The sequence below is a fragment of the Pseudoliparis swirei genome, chromosome 19 (assembly GCF_029220125.1).
Source record: "Pseudoliparis swirei isolate HS2019 ecotype Mariana Trench chromosome 19, NWPU_hadal_v1, whole genome shotgun sequence".
Taxonomy (NCBI): Eukaryota; Metazoa; Chordata; class Actinopteri; order Perciformes; family Liparidae; genus Pseudoliparis; species Pseudoliparis swirei.
Genome location: NC_079406.1, coordinates 26,838,785 through 26,861,379, shown reverse-complemented (window position 1 = coordinate 26,861,379; position 22,595 = coordinate 26,838,785). Strand labels below are relative to the sequence as shown.

General features: G+C 46.7%; 2 protein-coding genes across 4 annotated transcripts in view; one reads left to right on the top strand and one right to left on the bottom strand.

Moving 5' to 3' along the window:
• The window catches only part of pde6a (phosphodiesterase 6A, cGMP-specific, rod, alpha), a 30,127-nt gene extending 27,304 nt beyond the window's left edge, over positions 1 to 2,823 (top strand). For all 3 annotated transcript variants that reach the window (XM_056439588.1, XM_056439587.1, XM_056439589.1), the window contains 3 exons: positions 1,113 to 1,196; positions 1,277 to 1,445; positions 2,177 to 2,823. In XM_056439588.1, coding sequence (XP_056295563.1) covers positions 1,113 to 1,196; positions 1,277 to 1,445; positions 2,177 to 2,223 — 300 coding nt within the window. In that variant the 3' untranslated portion in view covers positions 2,224 to 2,823. The remainder of the gene's footprint in view (positions 1 to 1,112; positions 1,197 to 1,276; positions 1,446 to 2,176) is intronic.
• A 6,937-nt stretch (positions 2,824 to 9,760) lies between these two features.
• ppargc1b (peroxisome proliferator-activated receptor gamma, coactivator 1 beta) overlaps positions 9,761 to 22,595 on the bottom strand; it is an 82,375-nt gene continuing 69,540 nt past the window's right edge. Inside the window, 10 exon segments of the mRNA XM_056438722.1 lie at positions 9,761 to 15,496; positions 16,243 to 16,370; positions 16,851 to 16,969; positions 17,479 to 17,536; positions 17,815 to 18,055; positions 18,058 to 18,411; positions 18,964 to 19,028; positions 19,927 to 19,972; positions 20,068 to 21,007; positions 21,923 to 22,066. Of these exon segments, the coding sequence (XP_056294697.1) occupies positions 15,405 to 15,496; positions 16,243 to 16,370; positions 16,851 to 16,969; positions 17,479 to 17,536; positions 17,815 to 18,055; positions 18,058 to 18,411; positions 18,964 to 19,028; positions 19,927 to 19,972; positions 20,068 to 21,007; positions 21,923 to 22,066 (2,187 nt within the window). The 3' untranslated portion in view covers positions 9,761 to 15,404.

Below are 22,595 nucleotides of genomic sequence, written 5' to 3'. Positions count from 1 at the left end.
AAAAAATACAATTGTAATCACTTTCAAGTAAACCAGATTGCTCCATCAGACAAGAAAAAAAGCTTAATGTTGAGCTTTTGTTTTGAAGGGCAACAGCAGAAAAGCCGGAGGTAAAACCTGGCAAGTCGCCAAGAATCTCGGCAGTTGCGCATGCGCAGGCGTAATTTGTTAATGCCGTAACGTAAACATGTACACTAAGGGACAGGCATTACAACATTTATTTATTGATGACGTAGTTGTATGTCCTTGTACTTTGAACTTGTGTAATATGTAAAGTTATGAATAAAGGTCTTTCTGCATTTCCCCTGCGTCTCACCTGTAGTCCTACACTCCCCTCTTTGGGGGCGCACAGCTGACAACACGGCTGTCAGAGAACCCGCTTTCAGGCGTTCATGAATCAGGCGGAGATCTTTTCTGACGTCGATCTTCCAGTCAGGAAGAAAACGTTTCAGAAGACACTTCAGAAAATGTTCGAGAACAAGAAACAATGTGTTTCTGAATTTATTTTCATTTTATTTTGGAGATCGACAGGGAACGTCTCCGAGGTCGACCGGTCGATCGCGATCGACGGGTTGGCGACCACTGCCGTAGAGGAACAACAAAGATGGCGGCCGCAGCCGTTTCCTCTAGAGACGTAGGCGGCCGTTTCTTTGCCGGCAATTCCAGTCAGCGTGGCCCTTCGGCCCTTCGTCCGGCGTGCGGCCCACACGCTCGTCTTCTTCACTGCGGCGTCAATGTGAATCTAATGTGACTCCACGTGTTCCTTCAACCTCTGATGTTCGTCTGCGAGGAGCGCTCACTCTGCGCTGCTTTTAGGAAACCGTTGATGCTGACACTTTCTTCAGGAGGAAGTGGTCAGTGATGGATGGATTATATTTTTGCACACGCATGCAAAAAAAAAAGGGTCAGAGGTCAACTTCAATGATGCTTGGAGGACACCGGTGTTGTTCTTAAAGGGACAGTGCGGGTCGTATGAGTTACAGTCAGAGGCGACAGGGTGGACAAAATAACATGGCGAAGATGCAGGAGCAAAGCAAAGTTGGTTGAACCACTTCTCTCTCTCTCTCTCTCTCTCTCTCCTCCCCCCATCCATCTCTCTTTCCCTCCTTCAGCCCATGATGGACAGAAACAAATCCGCCGACCTGCCGAAGATGCAGTGCGGTTTCATCGACTTCGTCTGCACCTTCGTGTACAAGGTCAGACGCCGCGCCGCGGCTCCGCGTTCCCGCGCCGCCGTCGCCGCCGTTGATTGTCTGCGATGTGATTGGTCCTCCAGGAGTTCAGTCGTTTCCACGTGGAGATCACGCCCATGCTGGAGCGCCTGCTGAACAACCGCAAGGAGTGGAACGCGCTGAAGGAGGTGCACGAGGCCAAGCTGGCCGCCATCGAGGAGGCGCAGAAGGCCAAAGAGGAGGCGCCGGGCAAAGCTGCCGGCGCCAAGCAAGGTTTATTAATTATAATAATCATAATAATAACCAGAGCTCAGTCATTTTGATGATGTCATGGTGTTTCATGATGTTACTTTAAATGATAGACACATAACTTCTGCTCTTTTTATTCTTCCTTCCTTCCTTCCTTTCTCCCTCTCTCTCTCCCTTCCTTCCTTCCTTCCTTTCTTCATTTCTTCCTCCCTCCCTCTCTCCCTTCCTCCCTTTCTTCCTTCCTTCCTTTCTTCATTTCTTCCTCCCTCCCTCTCTCTCTCCCTTCCTTCCTTTCTTCATTTCTTCCTCCCTCCCTCTCTCCCTTCCTCCCTTTCTTCCTTCCTTCCTTTCTTCATTTCTTCCTCCCTCCCTCTCTCCCTTCCTCCCTTTCTTCCTTCCTTCCTTTCTTCATTTCTTCCTCCCTCCCTCTCTCCCTTCCTTCCTTTCTCCCTCTCTCTCTCCCTTCCTTCCTTTCTTCATTTCTTCCTCCCTCCCTCTCTCCCTTCCTTCCTTCCTTCCTTTCTCCCTCTCTCTCTCCCTCCCTTCCTTCCTCCCTTTCTTCCTTTCTTCCTTTCTCCCTCTCTCTCTCCCTTCCTTCCTTCCTTCCTTTCTTCATTTCTTCCTCCCTCCCTCTCTCCCTTCCTTCCTTCCTTCCTTTCTCCCTCTCTCTCTCCCTCCCTCCCTTCCTTCCTCCCTTTCTTCCTTTCTTCCTTTCTTCCTCCCTCCCTCCCTCCCTTCCTTCCTTCCTCCTGCAGCAGCGAGTGCGGCCCAGTCTGATTCAAAGACTTGTATTCTCAGTTGAAGAAGCTTCAACAGAACCAGAAAGCTTCAGTACTTTGTGGTCCAGTCGCTGCTTTGATGATGAGAAATGTTATTTATGTATTTGCTGTTTCACCTGTAACACATGTTACACCTGTAACACCTGTAACACATGTTACACCTGTTACATCAAACAGTCTTAACTTTAGAAGCCGTCGCTTTGTGAACTAGGCGTTTAGTCTCCATCGTCACTGGTTTGAATCTAACTCATGATGACGTGTTAGTTTGAGCCTTTTTAGCATTGCACACAGCATCGTCTATGTATATGTATATATATATATATATATATTTATAATATACATTCATAAATATGCAGTATTTATTTATTTATATCTGTATTTATATAAATATATATATATATTATTTATATATTTATAGATATATAAATATATATATATATATTTATTTATATTTATGCAGTATTTATTTATTTGTTTATATATGTATTTATATATATATATATATTATTTATATATTTATTGATATATATATATATATCTCAATGTAACCCTTTTACTGTAGTTAATGAGGAAATGTGATATTGCTTTGTAGAGATGATTAAATATGCTATTTTCTAAACGATTTTTTTGTTTGTTTCTTTGTGTTGATGCTAAATGGACAACATGTCATCAATCACATGTTCATACCTTCATACCTTCATCCATTTATTCACCCATTCATCCACTGACGACAGGTCCCATCAGGCCTGACTCACATTCACACACCGGCGTCTACAGGAGTAATATCTGGGGTCAAGTGTTTCGCCCGCGGACACGTCGCCGTGGACTAGCGGAGCCGGGGAATCGAACCGCCGAGCCGGCGCTCGTGACCTTCGGCTCGTGACCTTCGGCTCGTGACCTTCGGCTCGTTACCTTCGGCTCGTGACCTTCGGCTCACTGAGGCGATCCCGCCTGACAGAATGAGATTGTGGAGCGGAAGCGTCCAGAATGACCCTCGTCCCCTGGACGAGCTGCAGAAGATACCGGAGGGACGAGCCGTGAGCATCAATATTCATACGGCCGGGACGGTGAGACGTGTGAACAGCCTCTCATGTCCCGGTGGGCCGGAGGCTCGTGACAAAATAAACAAACTCGACACGGGAAACGATCAAACGTCACAAAACGACACGCGACAAAGAAACATCTTCATATTTAGATGAATCCTAATCTTAATATTTCTCCTAATCTTAATATTTCTTGAGCGGTAAGCATTTTGTATTTTGGATGAATTGTGTGCAGGAGACGTGCATTAAAGAGGACACACACGCACAGCAGGCAGCTGACACTGCCTGCTGTGTGTGTGTGTGTGTGCGTGTGTGTGCGTGTGTGTGTGTGTGTGTGTGTGTGTGTGTGTACACATTGGTTAATTCTCCCACCTAGAGCCAAACATAATACTGTTATGAAACGCAACATGACCCCAGAGTGGGATAATGAAAAGTGATCGCCACTGGAGCCACAATGGAGGGGGGGGGGGGGCCTGAATGCCTCCCTCCCTCCCTCCCTCCATCCCATAGTGATATAATAATAGCACGGGATGCAGAGCGCCCCGTGTCGTCACGGGGCCGTGACGGCGGCGGCCTCCGTGACGACACGGGGCGCCGGGAGCTCAGAGCAGCGCCGTATATGGTCGTGATGCAGAGACGCAGAGACACATCCCGTGACTGGGAGGGAGAGGGAGGGAGAGAGAGAGAGGGAGAGGGAGAGGGAGGGAGAGAGAGGGAGGGAGGGAGAGAGAGGGAGGAGAGAGAGAGAGGGTGTGTGAGAGAGGGAGAGAGAGAGCTTCAGCCTCCGTCGTGACTGCAGAGCTGCCAGAGCCCCCAGTCGAGAGAGAGGGAGAGAGAGAGAGAGAGAGAGAGAGAGAGGGCGTGTGAGAGAGAGAGAGAGAGAGGGAGAGAGAGAGAGGGAGAGAGAGAGAGAGAGGGCGTGTGAGAGAGAGAGAGGGAGAGAGAGAGAGAGAGAGGCGTGTGAGAGAGAGAGAGAGAGAGAGGGAGGGCGTGTGAGAGAGGGAGAGAGCTTCAGCCTCCGTCGTGACTGCAGAGCTGCCAGAGCCCCCAGTCGAGAGAGAGAGAGGGAGAGAGAGAGAGAGAGAGAGAGAGAGAGAGGGTGTGTGTAAGAGAGAGAGAGAGGGAGAGAGAGAGGGCGTGTGAGAGAGAGAGAGAGAGAGAGAGGCGTGTGAGAGAGAGGGAGAGAGAGAGGGAGAGGCGTGTGAGAGGGAGAGAGAGAGGGCGTGTGAGAGAGAGAGAGAGAGGGAGAGAGAGAGGGAGAGAGAGAGAGGGAGAGAGAGAGAGGGTGTGTGTGTGAGAGAGAGAGAGAGAGCGATGCAGGACTATTTTTAGGGCCGGCGAGCGAGGCGTCTGCCGCAGTTTCCAAGCAGAAGGGGAAGGACTCGCTCGGTTGGTGATGCTGGCGTCCATGTTTTGTGTAACTGCGGTCAGCCCGAGGGGGGGGGGGGGGGGTGTACGTGTCAGGGTCACAGAGGTCACCAGGGGCTGCAGCTAACGAGCAGTGTGTGTGTCCTCCATATCCACAGTGTTTGACAGTATCATGTGTATATATATATATATATATATATATATATTCTGGATTAATTTAACCGTGATACACAATGTCATTCCATCCAATGTGTGTGTGACACCTGCGTCCCGTCCACTAGAACGTAACACACCGTGTGGTCTGACTGTCAAATCACCGTCAGATTGATGATGTGTTTAAAATGCCATAAATAATCATTAATATCCATCGTTAGGGCCAAACGATTGACTTTAATTAAGGTGATCGACGGCCAAAAGAAGCCCAAAGTATTCATTAATAACCACCTGAAACCAATTTAAACGATTTTTTTGTCAAAGCTGCGTTTAATTCGTGGCACTTGATTTACTAATAAGGATTATGAATAAATGAAGAGAAGTGCAGATGAAAGAGAAGGTGGATTTATCCTCTTTTTTCAAAGAAGACAAAAGGATATTAATGTGAGACGAATAATGAGGTGTGATGCATGGATTAAACATATCAATGCAGAGGTGAATGACATCGTAGGAACAGCTGGACTTCAGGCTCCAGGTTGGAGGCTCAGGTCGGCTCAGGTCGGTTATCGGTGTGTTGCACGAGGTGACCTTTGACCTCACGCGGCTCTCGGCAGTGTGTCGGGTTTTCTGTCAGCGTCCTGAAAGAAGCCAAAGCAGAAAAAATACACATATATATCAATCTGTATTTAAATATATATTTATATATATATATGAAATATATATATATGTATTTTTAAAATATAGATATATATGTATTTTTACAAATATATATTTATATATATGTATTTGTTATATATATATATATTTATAGAAACATATAACTGAATATATATATATGTATTTATTTTATATATATATGTATGTAAATACATATATATACAAATATATATATACAAATATATATATAAATATGTATTTCTTTTACATATATATATATATATGTATTTATATATAAAAATATAAATACATATATATAGATATGTATTTCTTTAATATACATATATATGTATTTCTTTTATATATATATAATTATTTATTTATATATATATAATTAGATATATAGATATATATGCATTTTCTAAATATATATATATAAATATATATATATGTATTTTTTGAATATATATATATATATACATATATAGATGATATGTATTTTTAAAATAAATACATATATATACATATATATATATGTATATATATATATATACATATATTTGATAATAAATAAATAAATGTTAAACCCATCCTACGATGCAACTTTACCGTCAGTTTACGCCGTTATTCATTCGGCGGCCTCGGGCCGGTCCGATCGAGAAGCCTGAATGGATCCAGTTCCTTGTGTGAATCTTATTTATGACGTTTATTACGCACCTTCGGGTCCGAACCAAACAAATATAAATTATGAAGAGTAACCTCCGCCTGCTATTTTATATTCTGGGAGGCAAAAAGCGAAGTTTGACAAATAGGTGTTTAGATTATTTATGATTTTTAGCGAGAGAGAGACGGAGCGAGGTCGATCCGTGCAAGATAAAAGTTACATTAAATCCAAGATTGATACGAATGCTCCGTGTCTGCCGCCCCTTAATATACACAGCCGAGGTTTTCAGGGACAAACAAACCGCCTTGAGACAAATGCAACAACGGGAGGAACGAAGCGAGGAAGCAGGGAAGGAAGGGAGGAATGGCTGACACAAACACACGATGTGGAAAGCGAGGACGCTTATAGTCTCGCCCCTGGTGTCCCCGTCAGAGCCCGGCCGAGGCTGACGGGGACGACGCCGTGTGTGTCTAATGACTCTGCACTGCGGAGCGGCTCGCTGCAGTCACGACCCCCCCAGTCACGACACCCCCCCCCCCACCTCACCCCCAGGAAGGAAATGGCTAAAAAAGCTTTGGGCCGTGCAATTAGTCAACCAAGTACAACTATGTCGCGAAAAAGGCGGTGTCATGCAGCAGCGATGCAAAGCGGTGCGTCCAACCTTCATGAAGGTCACAACGTTCAGAGCAGACTCCAGTTACTCAACCCCCCCCCCCCCCCCCCCCCCGTCTGAGGGATGCTACTGTACAGGCCGATTGGTCGTCGGGCGTGTCGCTACGAGGTTAATTTATGACAACAAACCAGAGCAGCTGGTGTTCATGAATCTAAACCATCTGTCAAGGAGCAGCCACACTGAGGGGGATCTCAGAGTATATAGTTATTTATTCACATATGTATTTATATATGTATATATATAATTAATATATTTATAGATATATAAATATATATATATATATATATTTATATATTCATATATATCTATATCTCTCTATATATATACATTATTTATTTATTTATATATGTACTTATATATATACATATTATTTATATATATATATACAGTATTTATTTATTTATATATTATTTATATATATATATATATATATATATATATATATATATGCTTTTTCATCATATCGTGACCAGAAGTGTTGCACGAAGCTCGACGGCCTGATGAAGTCTGCTGGTGGAGACCAAATCGGAGCTAAAAGGAGAGTGAAGTGGCCTCCAATGGGACGTCCATGCAGCTTTTTAAATTTCTTTTGTATTCTTTCACTCTCCCAGTCGACAAAAGTTTGAACAAAATAGTTCTCAGAATGAAGAGCGGCACTAAGCGGCTCACGGCTCATTTCCTCACCTCGTGTCCTTGAAGCAAATCCCTGAAGTGTTCCAGAACTACAGGAATTCATTTATGGACTTGGTGCATCATAGAAATCATCATATTTGGGGCCAGGAAGCCATTTTGGTTGAACTTTTTGCTGCGCAACCTGGCGGATAATCATCACGCGGCTTTTGGCTAACGCAGCGGACCGAGAGAACGAGAGCGGCAGCAGCTGTCGGTGTGAAGTCAGACTCACACCGGGAGCGTCGTGAGGACAGAGGAACAACAGCCTCACAGAGTGGCACAACACTCGTGTCTGTGGGAAGATAAGGAGTTTTATACGACCTGAGTATGAAGTCTTTCTCCATCCGTTAGCGTCATTAGCGCCATTAGCATCATTAGCGTCGTTAGCGTAACTAGCTATGCTTTGAACTTTTAACCTTCTCAGGTCGCTGAGAGGTCGTCTCTGTTTCAATCCGACTCATTTTGCTTTCCACAATATTTCATTCACTCTCATTTCCCATGGATGTTCTCCGGCAGCTCTGCCTGAAACACGACCGTCGTCACGGTGACCGGAGAGAGGAGAGAGAGGAGAGAGAGGAGAGAGAGGAGAGCGCCGCTGACATCATCGCTGACATCATCGCTGACATCATCGCTGATGTCAGCGATGATGTCAGCGATGATGTCACATGTGAATCACAGGCTAGCCACGCGGAAAATTGCCAGCGGCCCGTTAATAGGAGGCTGTTTAACCAGAGGAGGCCTGGGGGGAGGGGGAGTGTGTGTGTGTGTGTGTGTGTGTGTGTGTGTGTGTGTGTGTGTGTGTGCAGAGCGGACTGCTTGAACATCTCCAGAGTGTGTGGATGGGACAATCACTGCAATGAACGTTTGTGTAGTCGTGTGTTTGATGTGTGTTTGTGTAGACGTGTGTTTGATGTGTGTTTGTGTAGTTGTGTGTTTGACGTGTGTTTGTGTAGATGTGTGTTTGATGTGTGTTTGTGTAGATGTGTGTTTGATGTGTGTTTGTGTAGTTGTGTGTTTGATGTGTGTTTGTGTGTTTGTGTGTTTGATGTGTTTGTGTGTGTATTGTGTGTAGTGTGTGATGTGTATTGTGTGTGTTGTGTATGTGTGTATGTGTTTGTGTAGTTGTGTGTTTGATGTGTGTTTGTGTAGTTGTGTGTTTGATGTGTGTATTGTGTATTGTGTGTTTGATATGTGTGTTTATGTGTATGTGTTTGTGTGTTTGTGTGTGTATTTGTGTATATGTGTTATGTGTGCCTGTATATTATGTGCCTTATGTATATTTATGTGTGCCTGATGTATATATGTGATATGTATTTAATTAGTATGCCTGTATTTATGTAGCTGTATATTTAATATGCCTGATGTGCCTGTATGTGTTTAATATGATGTGTGCCTGTTTATATGTGCCTTATTGTGCCTGTGTATGTAGCTGTGTATCTGTGTATGTGTATATTGTTAGCTGTGTGCCTGTAGCTGTGTGCCTGTGTGTTTGTGTAGTTGTGTGTTTGATGTGTGTTTGTGTAGTTGTGTGTTTGTGTAGTTGTGTGTTTGTGTGTTTGTGTAGTTGTGTGTTTGATGTGTGTTTGTGTAGTTGTGTGTTTGTGTGTGTGTAGTTGTGTGTTTGATGTGTGTTTGTGTAGTTGTGTGTTCATGGCATATGGTATTATATCTTTACGCCCAGAGGAGAATCCACGGGGACAACAACATGTTTTCCAGTAATTAATGAAATAAAACGTGTGTTTTCCTTTTTTTATGTATTTATTGCTCTCCAATCAAACCGTCAGCTGTCGAGTTTAAACAACGCTTTAAGGACAAAACCTCAACAAGCCGACGCTGCCTTCACCGAGACAACTATCGGGTTTGAGTTATCATTTCAAAGGATTCCCGTGATTGGCCAACCTTTAATAATCCTCGTCGTGTTTCCTGGTGGATTTTATTCCTCTGAATCGGAGCGTTTTACAAAAACTACAGACTGTGAAATCTCCTTTTTTTGCACGCTGTAATTTATTTATTTTCACTCGATCAAACGTGCATAAAGTTCCACAAATCAAGTTTAAAGTGAGTCCGACTCAATTTCAGTTAATTTGTCAGTATAAAGCAAATTTGACATAATTCAAGTTTAGTTGCTATGGCGACATAATGCTGCTGAAAATGATTTTCAATGCAAATGATCGGACTTTATTAACACCATATTTGTCAAAAATATAGTTAAATGGTGTCAAAACAGCGTGTGGGTGCATATAAATATATCGATAATATTTGTGAAAATGTATGAATAGTTTTTTGTCTTTTTCCCCATAATCCGAAAATATGACCACGAGCACCGAAAGAAAGCTGTTCATTAGGATTTTATTTTTTTTGAGGCAAATCAATGAATATATGTACTTTATACAGTATATGAGGAGCACATCTCTACAGTTTCATAATGTAAACAATCTCTGACGAGAAATGTATTCAGTTTAAAAGGAAGCCACGGTCTTCTGTTTTAAACTATTTACATGAATTAAAATATAATTTATAACATCAGATACTTCCGCTTCTATGAAACTAGATTTTAACAATTCAAAAATACTGAAATGCCTTTTGTCTCCACATTCTCAAGACATATGAAATCACACGAAACGGAGAAGAAAAAAAACACACAATTTAAAAGACATCCAAACTAAGTGGCGTATAAATACAGAGAAAAAAATAAACGCAAATAAAACCAACATATGTAAAAAATATAAAATCTCACTAACAGTGTTTACCTTTTTTTGTTTGTTTTTCTTTTTACCAAAAAATCTAAGTAAAAAAAAAACACATTTATGTGAATTTGATAGTCGTTAGATGTAAAGAGACAATAAAATCAATGGAAATGAACACAAAAAAAACCAATGTATGCCCTTTATGTCAAAATATCTTCTTCCACCAAAAAAAAAAAAACCACTCACATGTTTTCCCTAAGTGCCTATTTGACATCACTGTTGCTATGACGATTTGACAGGTGTGCGTATTAGTTTATGTGTTTGACCGTTTCAACGATCCGACGTGAAAGTGGAATCTGAGGTTTATTTGATGCTTTGTTTTCCAAAAACTAAAACAAGTGACATAAAAACAAAGAAATTTTTTTTTTCTGTTGTTGTTTGTTTTAGTAGGCCATGGCATTGAAAACGACAACATCTATCAAACGTAATTTTGACGCGTTTTCTGTTTAAAAAACCATCATTTTTTGTATTTTTTTGCGAGCTTTTATTGTGTATGTTTTATTTATTTTTGGTCAACCTGCCTGTCAAGTTTTGTGTTTTTTTCTTGCCGTCGTCCATTTTTTTTCTTTTCTGAAATGAAGAACGGAAAGAAACGGTATTGCGTTCTAACGAGGGGTAAGTTCCCTTTTGGAAGGATGTTTCTTTTTGTTTTTTGTCTTTATCTATTTTATCATTCTTGATTCGTCGTCCATCGACCCGCCTCCAGCCCCTCCTGGACCAATCGGTACAGCAGTATCATGTTGAAATGTGTCAACACTGAGGAGAATGGTCAACATCAAAGTTTTCTATAAGAAAGTATATAATAATCTAGATATCTACACAAACACACAAATATATATATATTCATATATATGTATATACCTTTTTATTATAATATGGCTATTGAAAAAAGTCATAATTACGTCAGTAATCATTTAATGATGAACCACATTGGATTGGAAAGGAGTTGAAACGGCACCAATGAAAGCTAGTGGAAGCCTAGCCCCGCCCCCTCCTCCAGATTGATTCTTAAGGCTTGCATTGATGGAAAATGGGGGTTTGTTTCAACGTCAATCGGCTCCTGAAGCCCTCGCCGCTGTGGAAATCCCACCGCACGCCTCTAGGTCTCTCAAATAAGTGGAAGTCAGATATACACTACCGTTCAAAAGTTTGGGGTCATCCAGACAATTTCGTGTCTTCCATGAAAACTCACTTTTATTTAACAAATGAATTGAAAATTGAATAGAAAATATAGTCAAGACATTGACAAGGTTAGAAATAATGATTAATATTTGAAGTATTCATTTTGTTCTTCAAACTTCAAGCTCAAAGGAAGGCCAGTTGTATAGCTTATAGCACCAGCATAACTGTTTTCAGCTGTGCTAACATAATTGCACAAGGGTTTTCTAATCAGACATTAGTCTTCTAAGGCGATGATCAAACACAATGTACCATTAGAACACTGGAGTGATGATGGAAATGGGCCTCTATACACCTCTGGAGATATTTCATTAGAAACCAGACGTTTCCACCTAGAATAGTCATTTACCACATTAACAATGTATAGAGTGTATTTTTGATTAATGTTATCTTTATTGAAAAAACAGTGCTTTTCTTTGAAAAATAAAGACATTTCTAAGTGACCCCAAACTTTTGAACGGTAGTGTATATCCACAGAATGCTTCCATAAATACTTTTTTATGGGACATTTTGGAGATCACAGGAACTTCCCATGACTTTGAAGGCATCTCAGACCCCTTGACTTCCACCCTTTTTTCCCCGAGATGGCTATAGAGGTGCAAACTGGGGGGTGGGGGGGGGGGGGGGTTCTACAGCGTCAATGGGGTCCACTCAAGTCTTCACTTTTGTTCCTTTCCCAGTTCCTTTTCCCAGTCACACACGTACAAAGCTATTTGTATTATTACTCATAAAAGCAAGTGTTTAATGCAACTCAGGCTCAAACAAACCTGCGTACCATCAAAAAGTGGTAATAACATAGTTACAATGGCTTCCTTTCAACGAGGAGAAGAAAACAAATCGATATTTCACCACTCGGGGGACGTTATTTGTGCGAGAGTATATCGGTACTGGTTTTGTACACGTGTTGAAATTACCACATTCTTCCCGTAGTTTTCTTTTTTTCTTCGTACCTGGAGTACAGCAGCAGACCACACTGTACATTATTATTACCTCGGTTATTTTTTTCTTTCGGAAAAAAAAGGCTGTCTTCAAGATAAGATTATTATAGTATTGCATTTCAAATTGCTTTAAGAAAACGTGAAACAAAACAAAAAAAACGTTAAAAATAATATCGAAGTCACGTCACAAACGGCAGACGGACGTGATCTCGCGTGATCGTCGAAAAAGGGATACTTTGTGTCTTTTTTTGTCTTTCTTTTACAAGTGTTGGACATTTTTTTCCCTTAATTTCCTCCCTGTGCTAAAAAAATAAAATGTAAATAAACCAACCCGACCATCTGCTGACCCGCCACTTGAATACAAAATAAAACACACGGTACATTTTATGTTTACAACGAGGCATAGTGCTATATACACATTTCATATTCATATATTATATTTTCTGTCTTTTTTTAATATATATGTAAACCAGCACATTCTCTCAATTTTTAGTAGTATACATACGAAGCACATATACTCATTCAGTTGTTTGAGATTAAATTGTTAAAATGTCTTTAAAAAAAAAAGAACAAATAGTTCACACCTTGTTTCAGTATGTATAGCACAACGTTATTTTTTTGTTATTTTTCGGGGACATCGGGGGAGGAGAACCGCGAGGCCCCTTCACGTCGCTGTTAAGCTTCATTAATTAATATTTTGAATTAAAACACTGAATAAGGCGTCTTTGTACTAAGTGTGCATTCCAAATGAAGTCAAAGGAGAATCTGAGTGATGTAAACATTCAAATGTGTTTGTGTTTGTCACAGAGGAGTTGATTAGATAGAGGAAGGGGGGGGGGGGGGAGGGGCTATCAGGGGGAGGACCAGGAGGGGAAAGGCCTGAAAATGAGGCCTTTAACCCACGAGCGACGGAAAGCGATGAAGAGTTGGAGGAAAAAGGGGCGGGCTGCGTTTTTATTTGAGATTCCTCGGCCGCGAAGTGAAAGAAGAGGGGGACTCTGACCCCCACTCCTCCCCCCCCCCCCACACCCCCTGCAAGCGCCGGCGGCGTCCGACTCAAAACCACGAGACAAAGACGAAACACTCAAGTTTTACACGCACGAGGACACGCACGCACAAACACACACACACACACACACACACACACACACACACACACACACACACACACACACCGTCAAGGAACGGACACGCCATAGAAAACCGTCGAGGCAAGCGAAGCAACGAGTTAAGAGAAAGAGAAAGTGGGCGAGGCTTAGTGGGAGGAGGAGTCGGGGTAGGGGCGGGGCGGGGCTTAGTGGGAGGAGTCATATATATTTATAGATATAAAAATAAAATAAAACCTCTGAACTTCCCACGAGCGCCCGACCCCTCAGAGAGGAAACACACGTTCCAGAAGATGGCGGCGGGGTGGGGGGGCGGGGCTTACACAGGGATGGATGTGAGGTAGAGATGCTCAGCTGATGCGGAACCTCACAGGAAGAGGAGGAGCCAGCTTTGTTCTTCCCGTTACGTGGTGCCACCTGGTCGTAAAACCTACCGGCAGGTCCGGTCGCTACTGGCTGCGTCGGGAATGTTAACGAGGCGGCCCGAAGCAACTCTACCCCCCCCCCCCCCCCCCCACACACACACACACACCTTTCTGTTGTTTTTTAAAAAGCACCAAAAAGAAGAGAAGAAGAAATAAAGAGGGAGAGACGCCACAGTCTCTGGTCGAGCGTGCATGGGGGGGGGGGGGGAGACCCCTGCGGTTACATTCAGACTGTTGAATACATTCCGTCTGGACCCACAGGCCCCGCCTCCTTCCGGAACAGTTCTACAGGTGGACTATGGGGAGCGGATTGGTCCCCGGTTTCCCCCCCCCCCGACACCAGACAATCGAGCTCGTAAAAGATCCGGACCGGGTCGGACCCCCCACCGAGTTATGAGGTTTGCGAAGCGGCGTCTATGGCTATCGTCTCGTCTCCCTCGCCCTGCTTGCTGCAGGCCAAATGTAAACAGTAAGTGTTGCATTGGCTGTGGGGCCCTACCACATATATTAATATTCATATTTATATACACATACATCAAGACCCCAACGAACGCGGGAAACACTCTGACCCGGAATCGACCGACGAAGAACGTAAATATATATATATTTGTTGTTGTTGTCACATAAGAGGATGTTTGAGTCAATGGCGTCTTGAAGCGCTGTAGTTTTTTTTTTTTAGAGTGTCGTGTTCCCCCAGGACCGGGTCGGGGTCTTGATGCGCACAAAGCGGACCAGACGGATGCCTGAAGCAGCCAAAAGTAGTCATCATGGCAGAGTGGAGAGAGAGAGAGAGGGGGGAGAGGGAGAGCGCGGAGGAGGGCGTGGCCTCCTTACAGTGCATAGATCAAATCAAGGAAGCACTACAATTAAAAAACAAACAAAAAAAACAACATGATTAATTTTTTTCATCTTCATTTTAGATTTGTAAACTTTTCTCAGTCATCAAATGATTAAATGTTTTTGTTGTTGTGTATATTCTTTGTCCATAACACACACACACACACACCATTTTTTTTGTTGAACATCTACAATTTCTCCGCTAAAACAAAAAGCCGGGCGTAATAATTAATTATTATTATTTATTTATTTTTGCTTTCTGTTTTTTTGTTTTTGCAGCACGCACGTCGTCACGGCGACGCGCGGCTCGAGTACCGGGAAAGAGCGGGAAGTTTTATTTTTTACAAAACGAACGGAACAAAAACACACACACACACACACACACGCGACACCACGACGACCAACGCAACGCAGGAACAGCAAGGGGACTCGCTTCAGAGGTCTGTCACGCCCGCTCGCCGATGATGTCATCGTCGTCGTTCTGGCGTCGCCGTTATTAAAATCCTGTTTTCTTCTCCTCCGTCGTCTCTCTGGCGGCTCCCTCGTTTGTTTTTTAAAAAGCGGTGTCCTCCGGTGAAAGAAACGTTCCCCAAAAAAAAAAAAAATCAACGAGGTCCTAAACATTACTTTATTCCATTGGTAAAAATGTAAACATTTTGCGAGGTTGCCTTGCATGGAGATACTAAGAGGCCCGTGTGGAGGGGCGGCCCCCGGGGGCCCCCAGGGGCCACCGTGGCGCCCGTCAGCGGTGCAGGGACTTCTGGGCCTCCTTCAGCAGAGTGTCGAAGTCCAGGGCGTCGTACTTGCTCTTCACGGGACCCGGACCCGCCTCGTCTGCAGGGGGGCGGGAAGACAAGGTCACTACGGAACAAGGAGGCGGAGCCTAGAGAACTCGTGGCTCTGATGATGTCATGTGACAAGGGGGACTAACGGAAAGGAGGCGGAGTCTAGATAACTTGTGGCTCTGATGATGTCATAACAAAGGTCACTATGGGAAAGGGGGCGGAGCCTAAATAACTTGTGGCTCTGATGATGTCATGACAAAGGTCACTATGGGAAAGGAGGCGGAGTCTAGAGAACTTGTGGCTCTGATGATGTCATGACAGGTCACTATGGGAAAGGGGGCGGAGTCTAGAGAACTTATCGCGCTGATGATGTCATGACAAGGGTGAATAACGGAAAGGGGGCGGAGTCTAGAGAACTTGTGGCTCTGATGTCACGACAAAGGTCACTATGAGAAAGGGGGCGGAGTCTAGAGAACTTATCGCGCTGATGATGTCATGACACAAGGTCACTATGAGAAAGGGGGCAGTGTCTAGAGAACTTATCACGCTGATGATGTCATGACAAGGGTGACTAACGGAAAGGGGGCGGAGTCTTGAGAACTTGTGGCTCTGATGATGTCACAACACAAGATCAACGCACCCTAACGTCGACGTCTCAGATGCAATGTGTGTGCGTCCTAAACAACTTTATTAGCTTTATTAAAACATACTTATAACCATTAGCTCCTACGGTATCAGTGACCACTTGAGTCTGGTTCCAGAGTGACCGGGCCCCCGGGCCCCCGGCTCCCTTACCGAGGTCGATGTAGCGTTTCCTCGCCAGCCTCCTGAGGCCCGGGGGCTCGTTCTGGAAAACGGTCTCCCGCTCCCTCCAGTGCTTTTGGACCCCCGTCTGGCGGATCTTTATCACCCCGCAGCGCTCCCTGCAACCACAAGGGGGCGACAGAGAGACAGACGGGACACGTTCAGATCAGCCTGCATGCCGGAGATGGAGATGACTCTGCACCAATCAGACGCTTCCTTTCCCTGAACTGGATTGTGGAGTACGTAGAAACCACTTCCTGTCCCTGGACTGCAGCACTGGGTACGTTTTTAAGAAAGAACACATGTCCGTGTGAAGAGGACAGATGGGCACAGGTACCACATCCCCCCCCCCCCATGTGTCCTCTGTGGTTTCACCTGTCCTCTGCTCAGGAGCCCGGAGACTCAAACTTCTCTTTTGAGGTCAGTGCCGCTTGGTTTAAACTTTTGTTTTTCGCCAATTGTTTCACGGTCAAGTTGACCTCTGGTGACCTTTCAGACAAAGACTACAACAATGCGTCCACCTGGTTGTGAAGGCTACATTTGAAACCCATTACAATATGCATTGCTGTCTCTTTAAGAAACCGAAAACAGGAACTCACTCGTTGCAGATGATGACTTTGCAGTCCTCGGGTTTGCCGAACACCTGGAAGCGTTTCCGCAGCATGTTCTGGGTCACGCTGGTCGGCAGGTTGTGGATGTAGAACACCTGGCAGTTGTCCTGGCAACAGGGAAACCATGGCAACAGTCAGGACAGGAGGACCGACGCCCAGACGGACGGGGGAGCGCTGAGGGTGGGGCGGAGAGGGTCTGGGTCTGGTTGTGGATCTAGTTCTGGGTCTGGTTCTGGGTCTGAACATCTATTCTATGGCGTCAGTGTGTTTTTAAATGTCCAAACTCGTGGATTTGGGTTGAAAACAACTCGACCTTCAGAGGTTAATAGTTCAGATTAATATATATATATGTATATTTATTTATTATATATATATATATATTTATTTATTTATATAAATAAATATATTTCTTTATATATAAATAAATATACATATATATATTTATTTATATATATATATATTTATATATATAAATATAAATAAATAAATATACATATATATATATATATAAATAAATATACATATTTATATATATATTTATATATATATATAAATAAATATACATATATATATATATGAATGCAGAAGTCTGAGGAGCTGTCGATGTTCTCTGTACCTCGTCAGACTTGGCTTTGTTCCTCTGCTTGTCGTCGGGGCAGATCTCAGAGTTCTCACTAAAGAGAGAGAGAGAGAGAGAGTGGATGGTGAGGTAGTGATGGACACGAGGTGAAACTGAAATGTCAGATTTGAGGTGACCTGCGGTAAAAAGGCCGCCGCCTGCAGCGCGGCGTTCTTTATCGTCTCTCTCTCTCTGACACAATCCCTCGTCTCCTCGTCTCCTCGTCTCCTTCCCTCCGGCCCTTCCTCTACATTTCCCTGTCAATCACCTCGACCCACATCCTCCCACCTCTCCTCTTTCCTTCGTCCCGCCCTCATCGCCCGTCCGTCTCACCTGGAGTCCGTCTTGCTGGCGGGGGAGTCGGCGCGGAGGTGGAGGATGGGCGAGGGCGAGCGGGACGCGGACGAGCGCTCCGCCTCTTCCTCCGAGACCGGCGGCGTGGCGGCAGACGCCGTCGCCGTCGATATCGGCAACGGCGTCGACGGCGATACCGCCGGCGCGGCGCTCTGCCGCTCTGGCTGCCCGCCGCCCCCCGACGCCGCCGTCCTCTCGCCGCCGCCGTCCGTCCGCCGCCCGCCGCCCGGTCCTCGGCGTCTCGGGCCGGCCGGCCGCCGCCCTGCGCCTGCAGGATGGCGCCCAGCATGGCGGCGCTGCGCTCGCGGCTCTCGCCGAGGCTCAGCGCGCAGTAGTCGTGGTCGCCGAAGGCGCGGTGCGTGTCGTCGCCCGCCTGGCCCGTGCGCCGCAGCTGGGCGTACAGCTCCGTCTGCTGCGGAAGCTTCCGCTGGCGGTGCGGCGCGCGGCTCGGCCGGGACGAGGCGGCGGCGCTCGAGGCCGAGAGGTCGCCGCCGCCTTCGTCCTTTCCTCCCTCCGCCGGTTTGAAGAGCTCGTCCTCCACCGGCTTGTGGGGCGGGGTGGTGGGCGGAGTCAGACCTTCAAGACAAGAACAGACGTCGACATTTTAGTTTTCAGGCTCTCACATCCTGTCAGTCTTTATGCTAAACTACGCTTTATGCTAAACTACGATTATGCTAAGCTATGATTTATGCTAAGCTACACTTTATGCTGAGCTACGCTTTATGCTAAACTACGATTTATGCTAAGCTACGCTTTATGCTAAGCTACGATTTATGCTAAACTACGCTTTATGCTAAACTACGCTTCATGCTAAGCTACGCTTCATCCTAAACTACGCTTTATGCTAGGCTACGCTTTATGCTAAACTACGCTTTATGCTAAGCTACGCTTTATCCTAAGCTACGATTTATGCTAAGCTACGCTTTATGCTAAACTACGATTTATGCTAAGCTACGCTTCATGCTAAACTACGCTTTATGCTAAGCTACGATTTATGCTAAGCTACGCTAATGCACGGATACCAGAGAATCTAACTCCGTAGGCTAAATGTACTTCGACCGTGACGTTTTTAGAGCCGTGACCTGTTGACATCGTCGTGAACCCAAACAAACAAACGGATGTTTTTACCTGCCGTTCCACACAGATCCACGCCGAGCGTCTGCTCGAAGGGCTTGGTGCTGTACTGGGACTCCCTGGTGGGGGAGAGAGAGAGAGAGACAGAGAGACATTAGAGGGACGTGTCATGGTGGAATGTGTTATTCCCAACATTCCCATCAGCCTCCCGGTGAGAGCTCCTTCCAGCCCACGCTGCAGCGTGTGAGCGACGCCCCTCTGGGAACGCTCCTCGGCACCCTTCCTCTCTTATCGCGGCGACCACGCGGCCGCCTCCCCCTCTTCTATTCTCCCTCTCCTCTATTCTCCCTCTCTTCTATTCTCCCTCTCCTCTATTCTCCCTCTCTTCTATTCTCCCTCTCCTCTATTCTCCCTCTCTTCTATTCTCCCTCTCCTCTATTCTCCCTCTCCTCTATTCTCCCTCTCTTCTATTCTCCCTCTCCTCTATTCTCCTCTCTTCTATTCTCCCTCTCCTCTATTCTCCCCCTCTTCTATTCTCCCTCTCCTCTATTCTCCCTCTCCTCTATTCTTCTTCCTCCGCTTTTTTTCTGTTTCTGTCTCCGGTTGCCATGAAAAGGAGGGAAAAAAAGAGAAGTGGATTGGCTCCAGGCGGCGAGGGGGGGGGGGGGGGGATATGATTTGGAGGGCTGCCAGTCTGGTTTGTAGAGGATGAACAGGGTTTGATGCTGTGTGTGTGTGGTGTGTGTCTGTGTGTGTCTGTGTGTGTGTGTGTGTGTGTGTCTGTGTGTGTGTCTGTGTGTGTGTCTGTGTGTGTGTGTGTGTGTGTGTGTCTGTAATTTGACCAGAGGTTTCCATTCATGAGCGATTTTGGAATGAAGTGGCTGAATTCTGGTTAATCTTGTAATAATTTTAAAGATGTGGTTCGGAATAAAAATAAAAAAATGAATAAAAAAATTAGAATGTTTTGCCGACGCACGGCGAGGAGGAGGAGGAGGAGGGGGAGGAGGAGGAGCTCACCCGGTGGTTTTGGGGTCGAAGGTCAGACAGAGGCAGCCTCGCTTCTCTGCAACCAGAAGGAGAAGCAGAACAACGTTACTCCTCTGACGAGGGAGACGTTACCGTGACGACGAGAGCTGGCGTCCATCGTGTCCGTCTCACCGTGGTGGCAGCACGGTTCGTCCCGCTCGCTGCTCGCCGCCAGCCGCTCCGTCGCCGTGGTCCGGCCTCCGGCGTGCGTCAGCAGGAGTTTCGCCTCCCTCTCCTCCCTCCTCTCCCCGTCCCTCGCCCGGCCGGGCCGCAGCCTCTCGGCGAAGCGGCTGGGGAAGGACGCCAGGCGGCGCGAGCGCCGGACGGAGAAGGACCCGCCGTCCTCCGCCGCCGCCTCCGCGTCCTCGTGGCTCCGGAGTGCCTCGTGGGAGCGGCTTCTCCTCTCGGGGGACGAGGAGTCTTTACGCCACGCCGAGGGCTTCGGGGCGGCGGATCTGGCCGCGCCGGCGTGGGCGGGCCTCGCGGCGCCGTGCGGGTGGGCGTAGGGGGGGCCGTGCAGTCTGTAAGGCTGGCTCACGTCGTAGCAGCCGCTCTGCTGCAGGAGCTCGCGGAGGAGGGAGTCGGCCTTCGCCTCCCGCCTCCTGGCGAAGGGCAGCCTCCTGGGGGCGGCGCCGCCCACCAGGACGACCCTGGCGGCGGCGGGGCGCGGCGCCTCGGCGCGGGCGCGGGGCCGCGGCGCGTCGCGCTCCTTGCGCTCCCAGCCCTGCTGCTTGCGCGCGGGGAGGCAGTAGGTGTGCATGTAGGTGATGAGCTCCACCACCGAGCGCAGCTCCTTCTCGGAGCCGAACTGAGGCGGCGCCGGCTCGGCGGGCGGCGCCGACGCCGGCGGCGGGGTCGGCGTCGCGGCCGCCGCGCACTCCACCTCGCCGCCGGAGGACTCCTCCTCCTCCTCGTCGTCGTCCTCCGATTCGCTGTCGTCCTCGTCGTCCTCTTCTTCTTCCTCCTCGTCTTCCTCCGTGTCCGGCGCCGTGGTGAGGTGGCGGTGGAGCTCGGTGCACAGGCGGCCCGCCGGGCGCACCGCCCGGGGCTTCCGGTCCTGACGGAGGTCGCTCTGGGAAAAGGGGGCGGAGACACAGAAACATGAGCAGGGGAAGCAGAGGGTTGGGGGGTTCTTTTCTCGTACTTTAATATTTTACATAAATATGTAAAAACATATTTTTATATACGATGAGCACTAAATGACTTTTAATTTATTTATTTTAGGTATGACTTTTTGGGCCATTTGGATTATGTCATCAAAAGGTTGTATGAATGTGATATTTAAAATGGCAGATTGAAATATTTGAGTTATTTTTTAACGTATATAAAAATATATAGATATATTATATATATATAAAAAGAAAAGAAAGAAAAAAATATATATAATAATATATATTTATATTTAAAAATAACATATATATATATAAAAAAAAGAAAAAATATGTCATCACACAAGAAATTCTTCAATTTCCTCCCCCTGGACCTCGGAGGACCGAGGGACGAGAGAGAGAGAGAGAGAGAGAGAGAGAGAGAGACTATGATTCACTGCGCCCCCTTGACCTGTCAGTCAATGCTCTCCCACCATCTGCCACAGAAAAGCCACACTACTCATAAAAAACCAAAGCTCAGAGACACACACACAAACACACACACAGACACACGCACACGCACACACACAGCCAGGTTTGGAGGTTACAGATGAACGACGTGTTTCTGTAATCAAAGACCACTCAGAGTTCCGGGAGCCGGTCGGCTCTCCGGCGCCGTCGGCCATCTTTCCCGCGCCGCCGGCTCCTCGTGACTCAACCTGTAATCAACGAGGCTCCCCAGGCAGCTGTGATGTCACCGCTTCAGCTGGATGGATGCTGACGGTGCCCTTATCTCACACACACACACACACACAGAGAAAGAGAGAGAGAGAGAGTATCCCTTGTTCCTCAGTGAAGACACAGCTTCCTGTGACCCAGCGGGGGTCCGGGGCCCTCACCTTGACCGGGGGCCTCGTGGGCCGGAGCTGCAGGCTTCTGTTGCTATAGCGATGGCCGTGGGCTCGTTGTTTGTGTGCGGCGGCGGCGGCGGTGGTCGTGGCGGCGGCGGGAACGTTGGGAGGAGTCAGCAGGAGCTGCTTCAGCTGGAGGGGGTACGGTCAGGCTGCACTTTGTTGTTGTTGTTGTTGTTAAAAAAACACAGGCGTAAACATCGGGGTCAACAGACAGACATTTCAATTTCTAATCTATATTCCGTCGGCTGTTAACTCTGCAGATGGATGTTTGCACAGGAGAAGTGGGGGAGGGGGGGGGAGGAGGGGATGGAGGGATGAGGGAGGAGGAGGGGATGGAGGGATGAGGGAGGAGGAGGGAGGAGGAGGGAGGAGGAGGGGATGGAGGGATGGAGGGAGGACGAGGGATGGAGGGAGGAGGGGATGGGGAGGAGAAGGGGATAGAGGGAGGAGGGGTGTGGGAGGAGGAGGGATGGGGGAGGAGGGATGGAGGGGAGGGATCGGGGAGGAGGAGGGATGGGGAGGAGGAGGGGTGGGGAGGAGGGAGGAGGGGGTGGGGGGAGGAGGGGGAGGAGGAGGGATGGAGGGAGGAGGGGATGGAGGGATGGGGGGATGGAGGGAGGAGAGGATGGGGGGATGGGGGAGGAGGAGGGGATGGGGG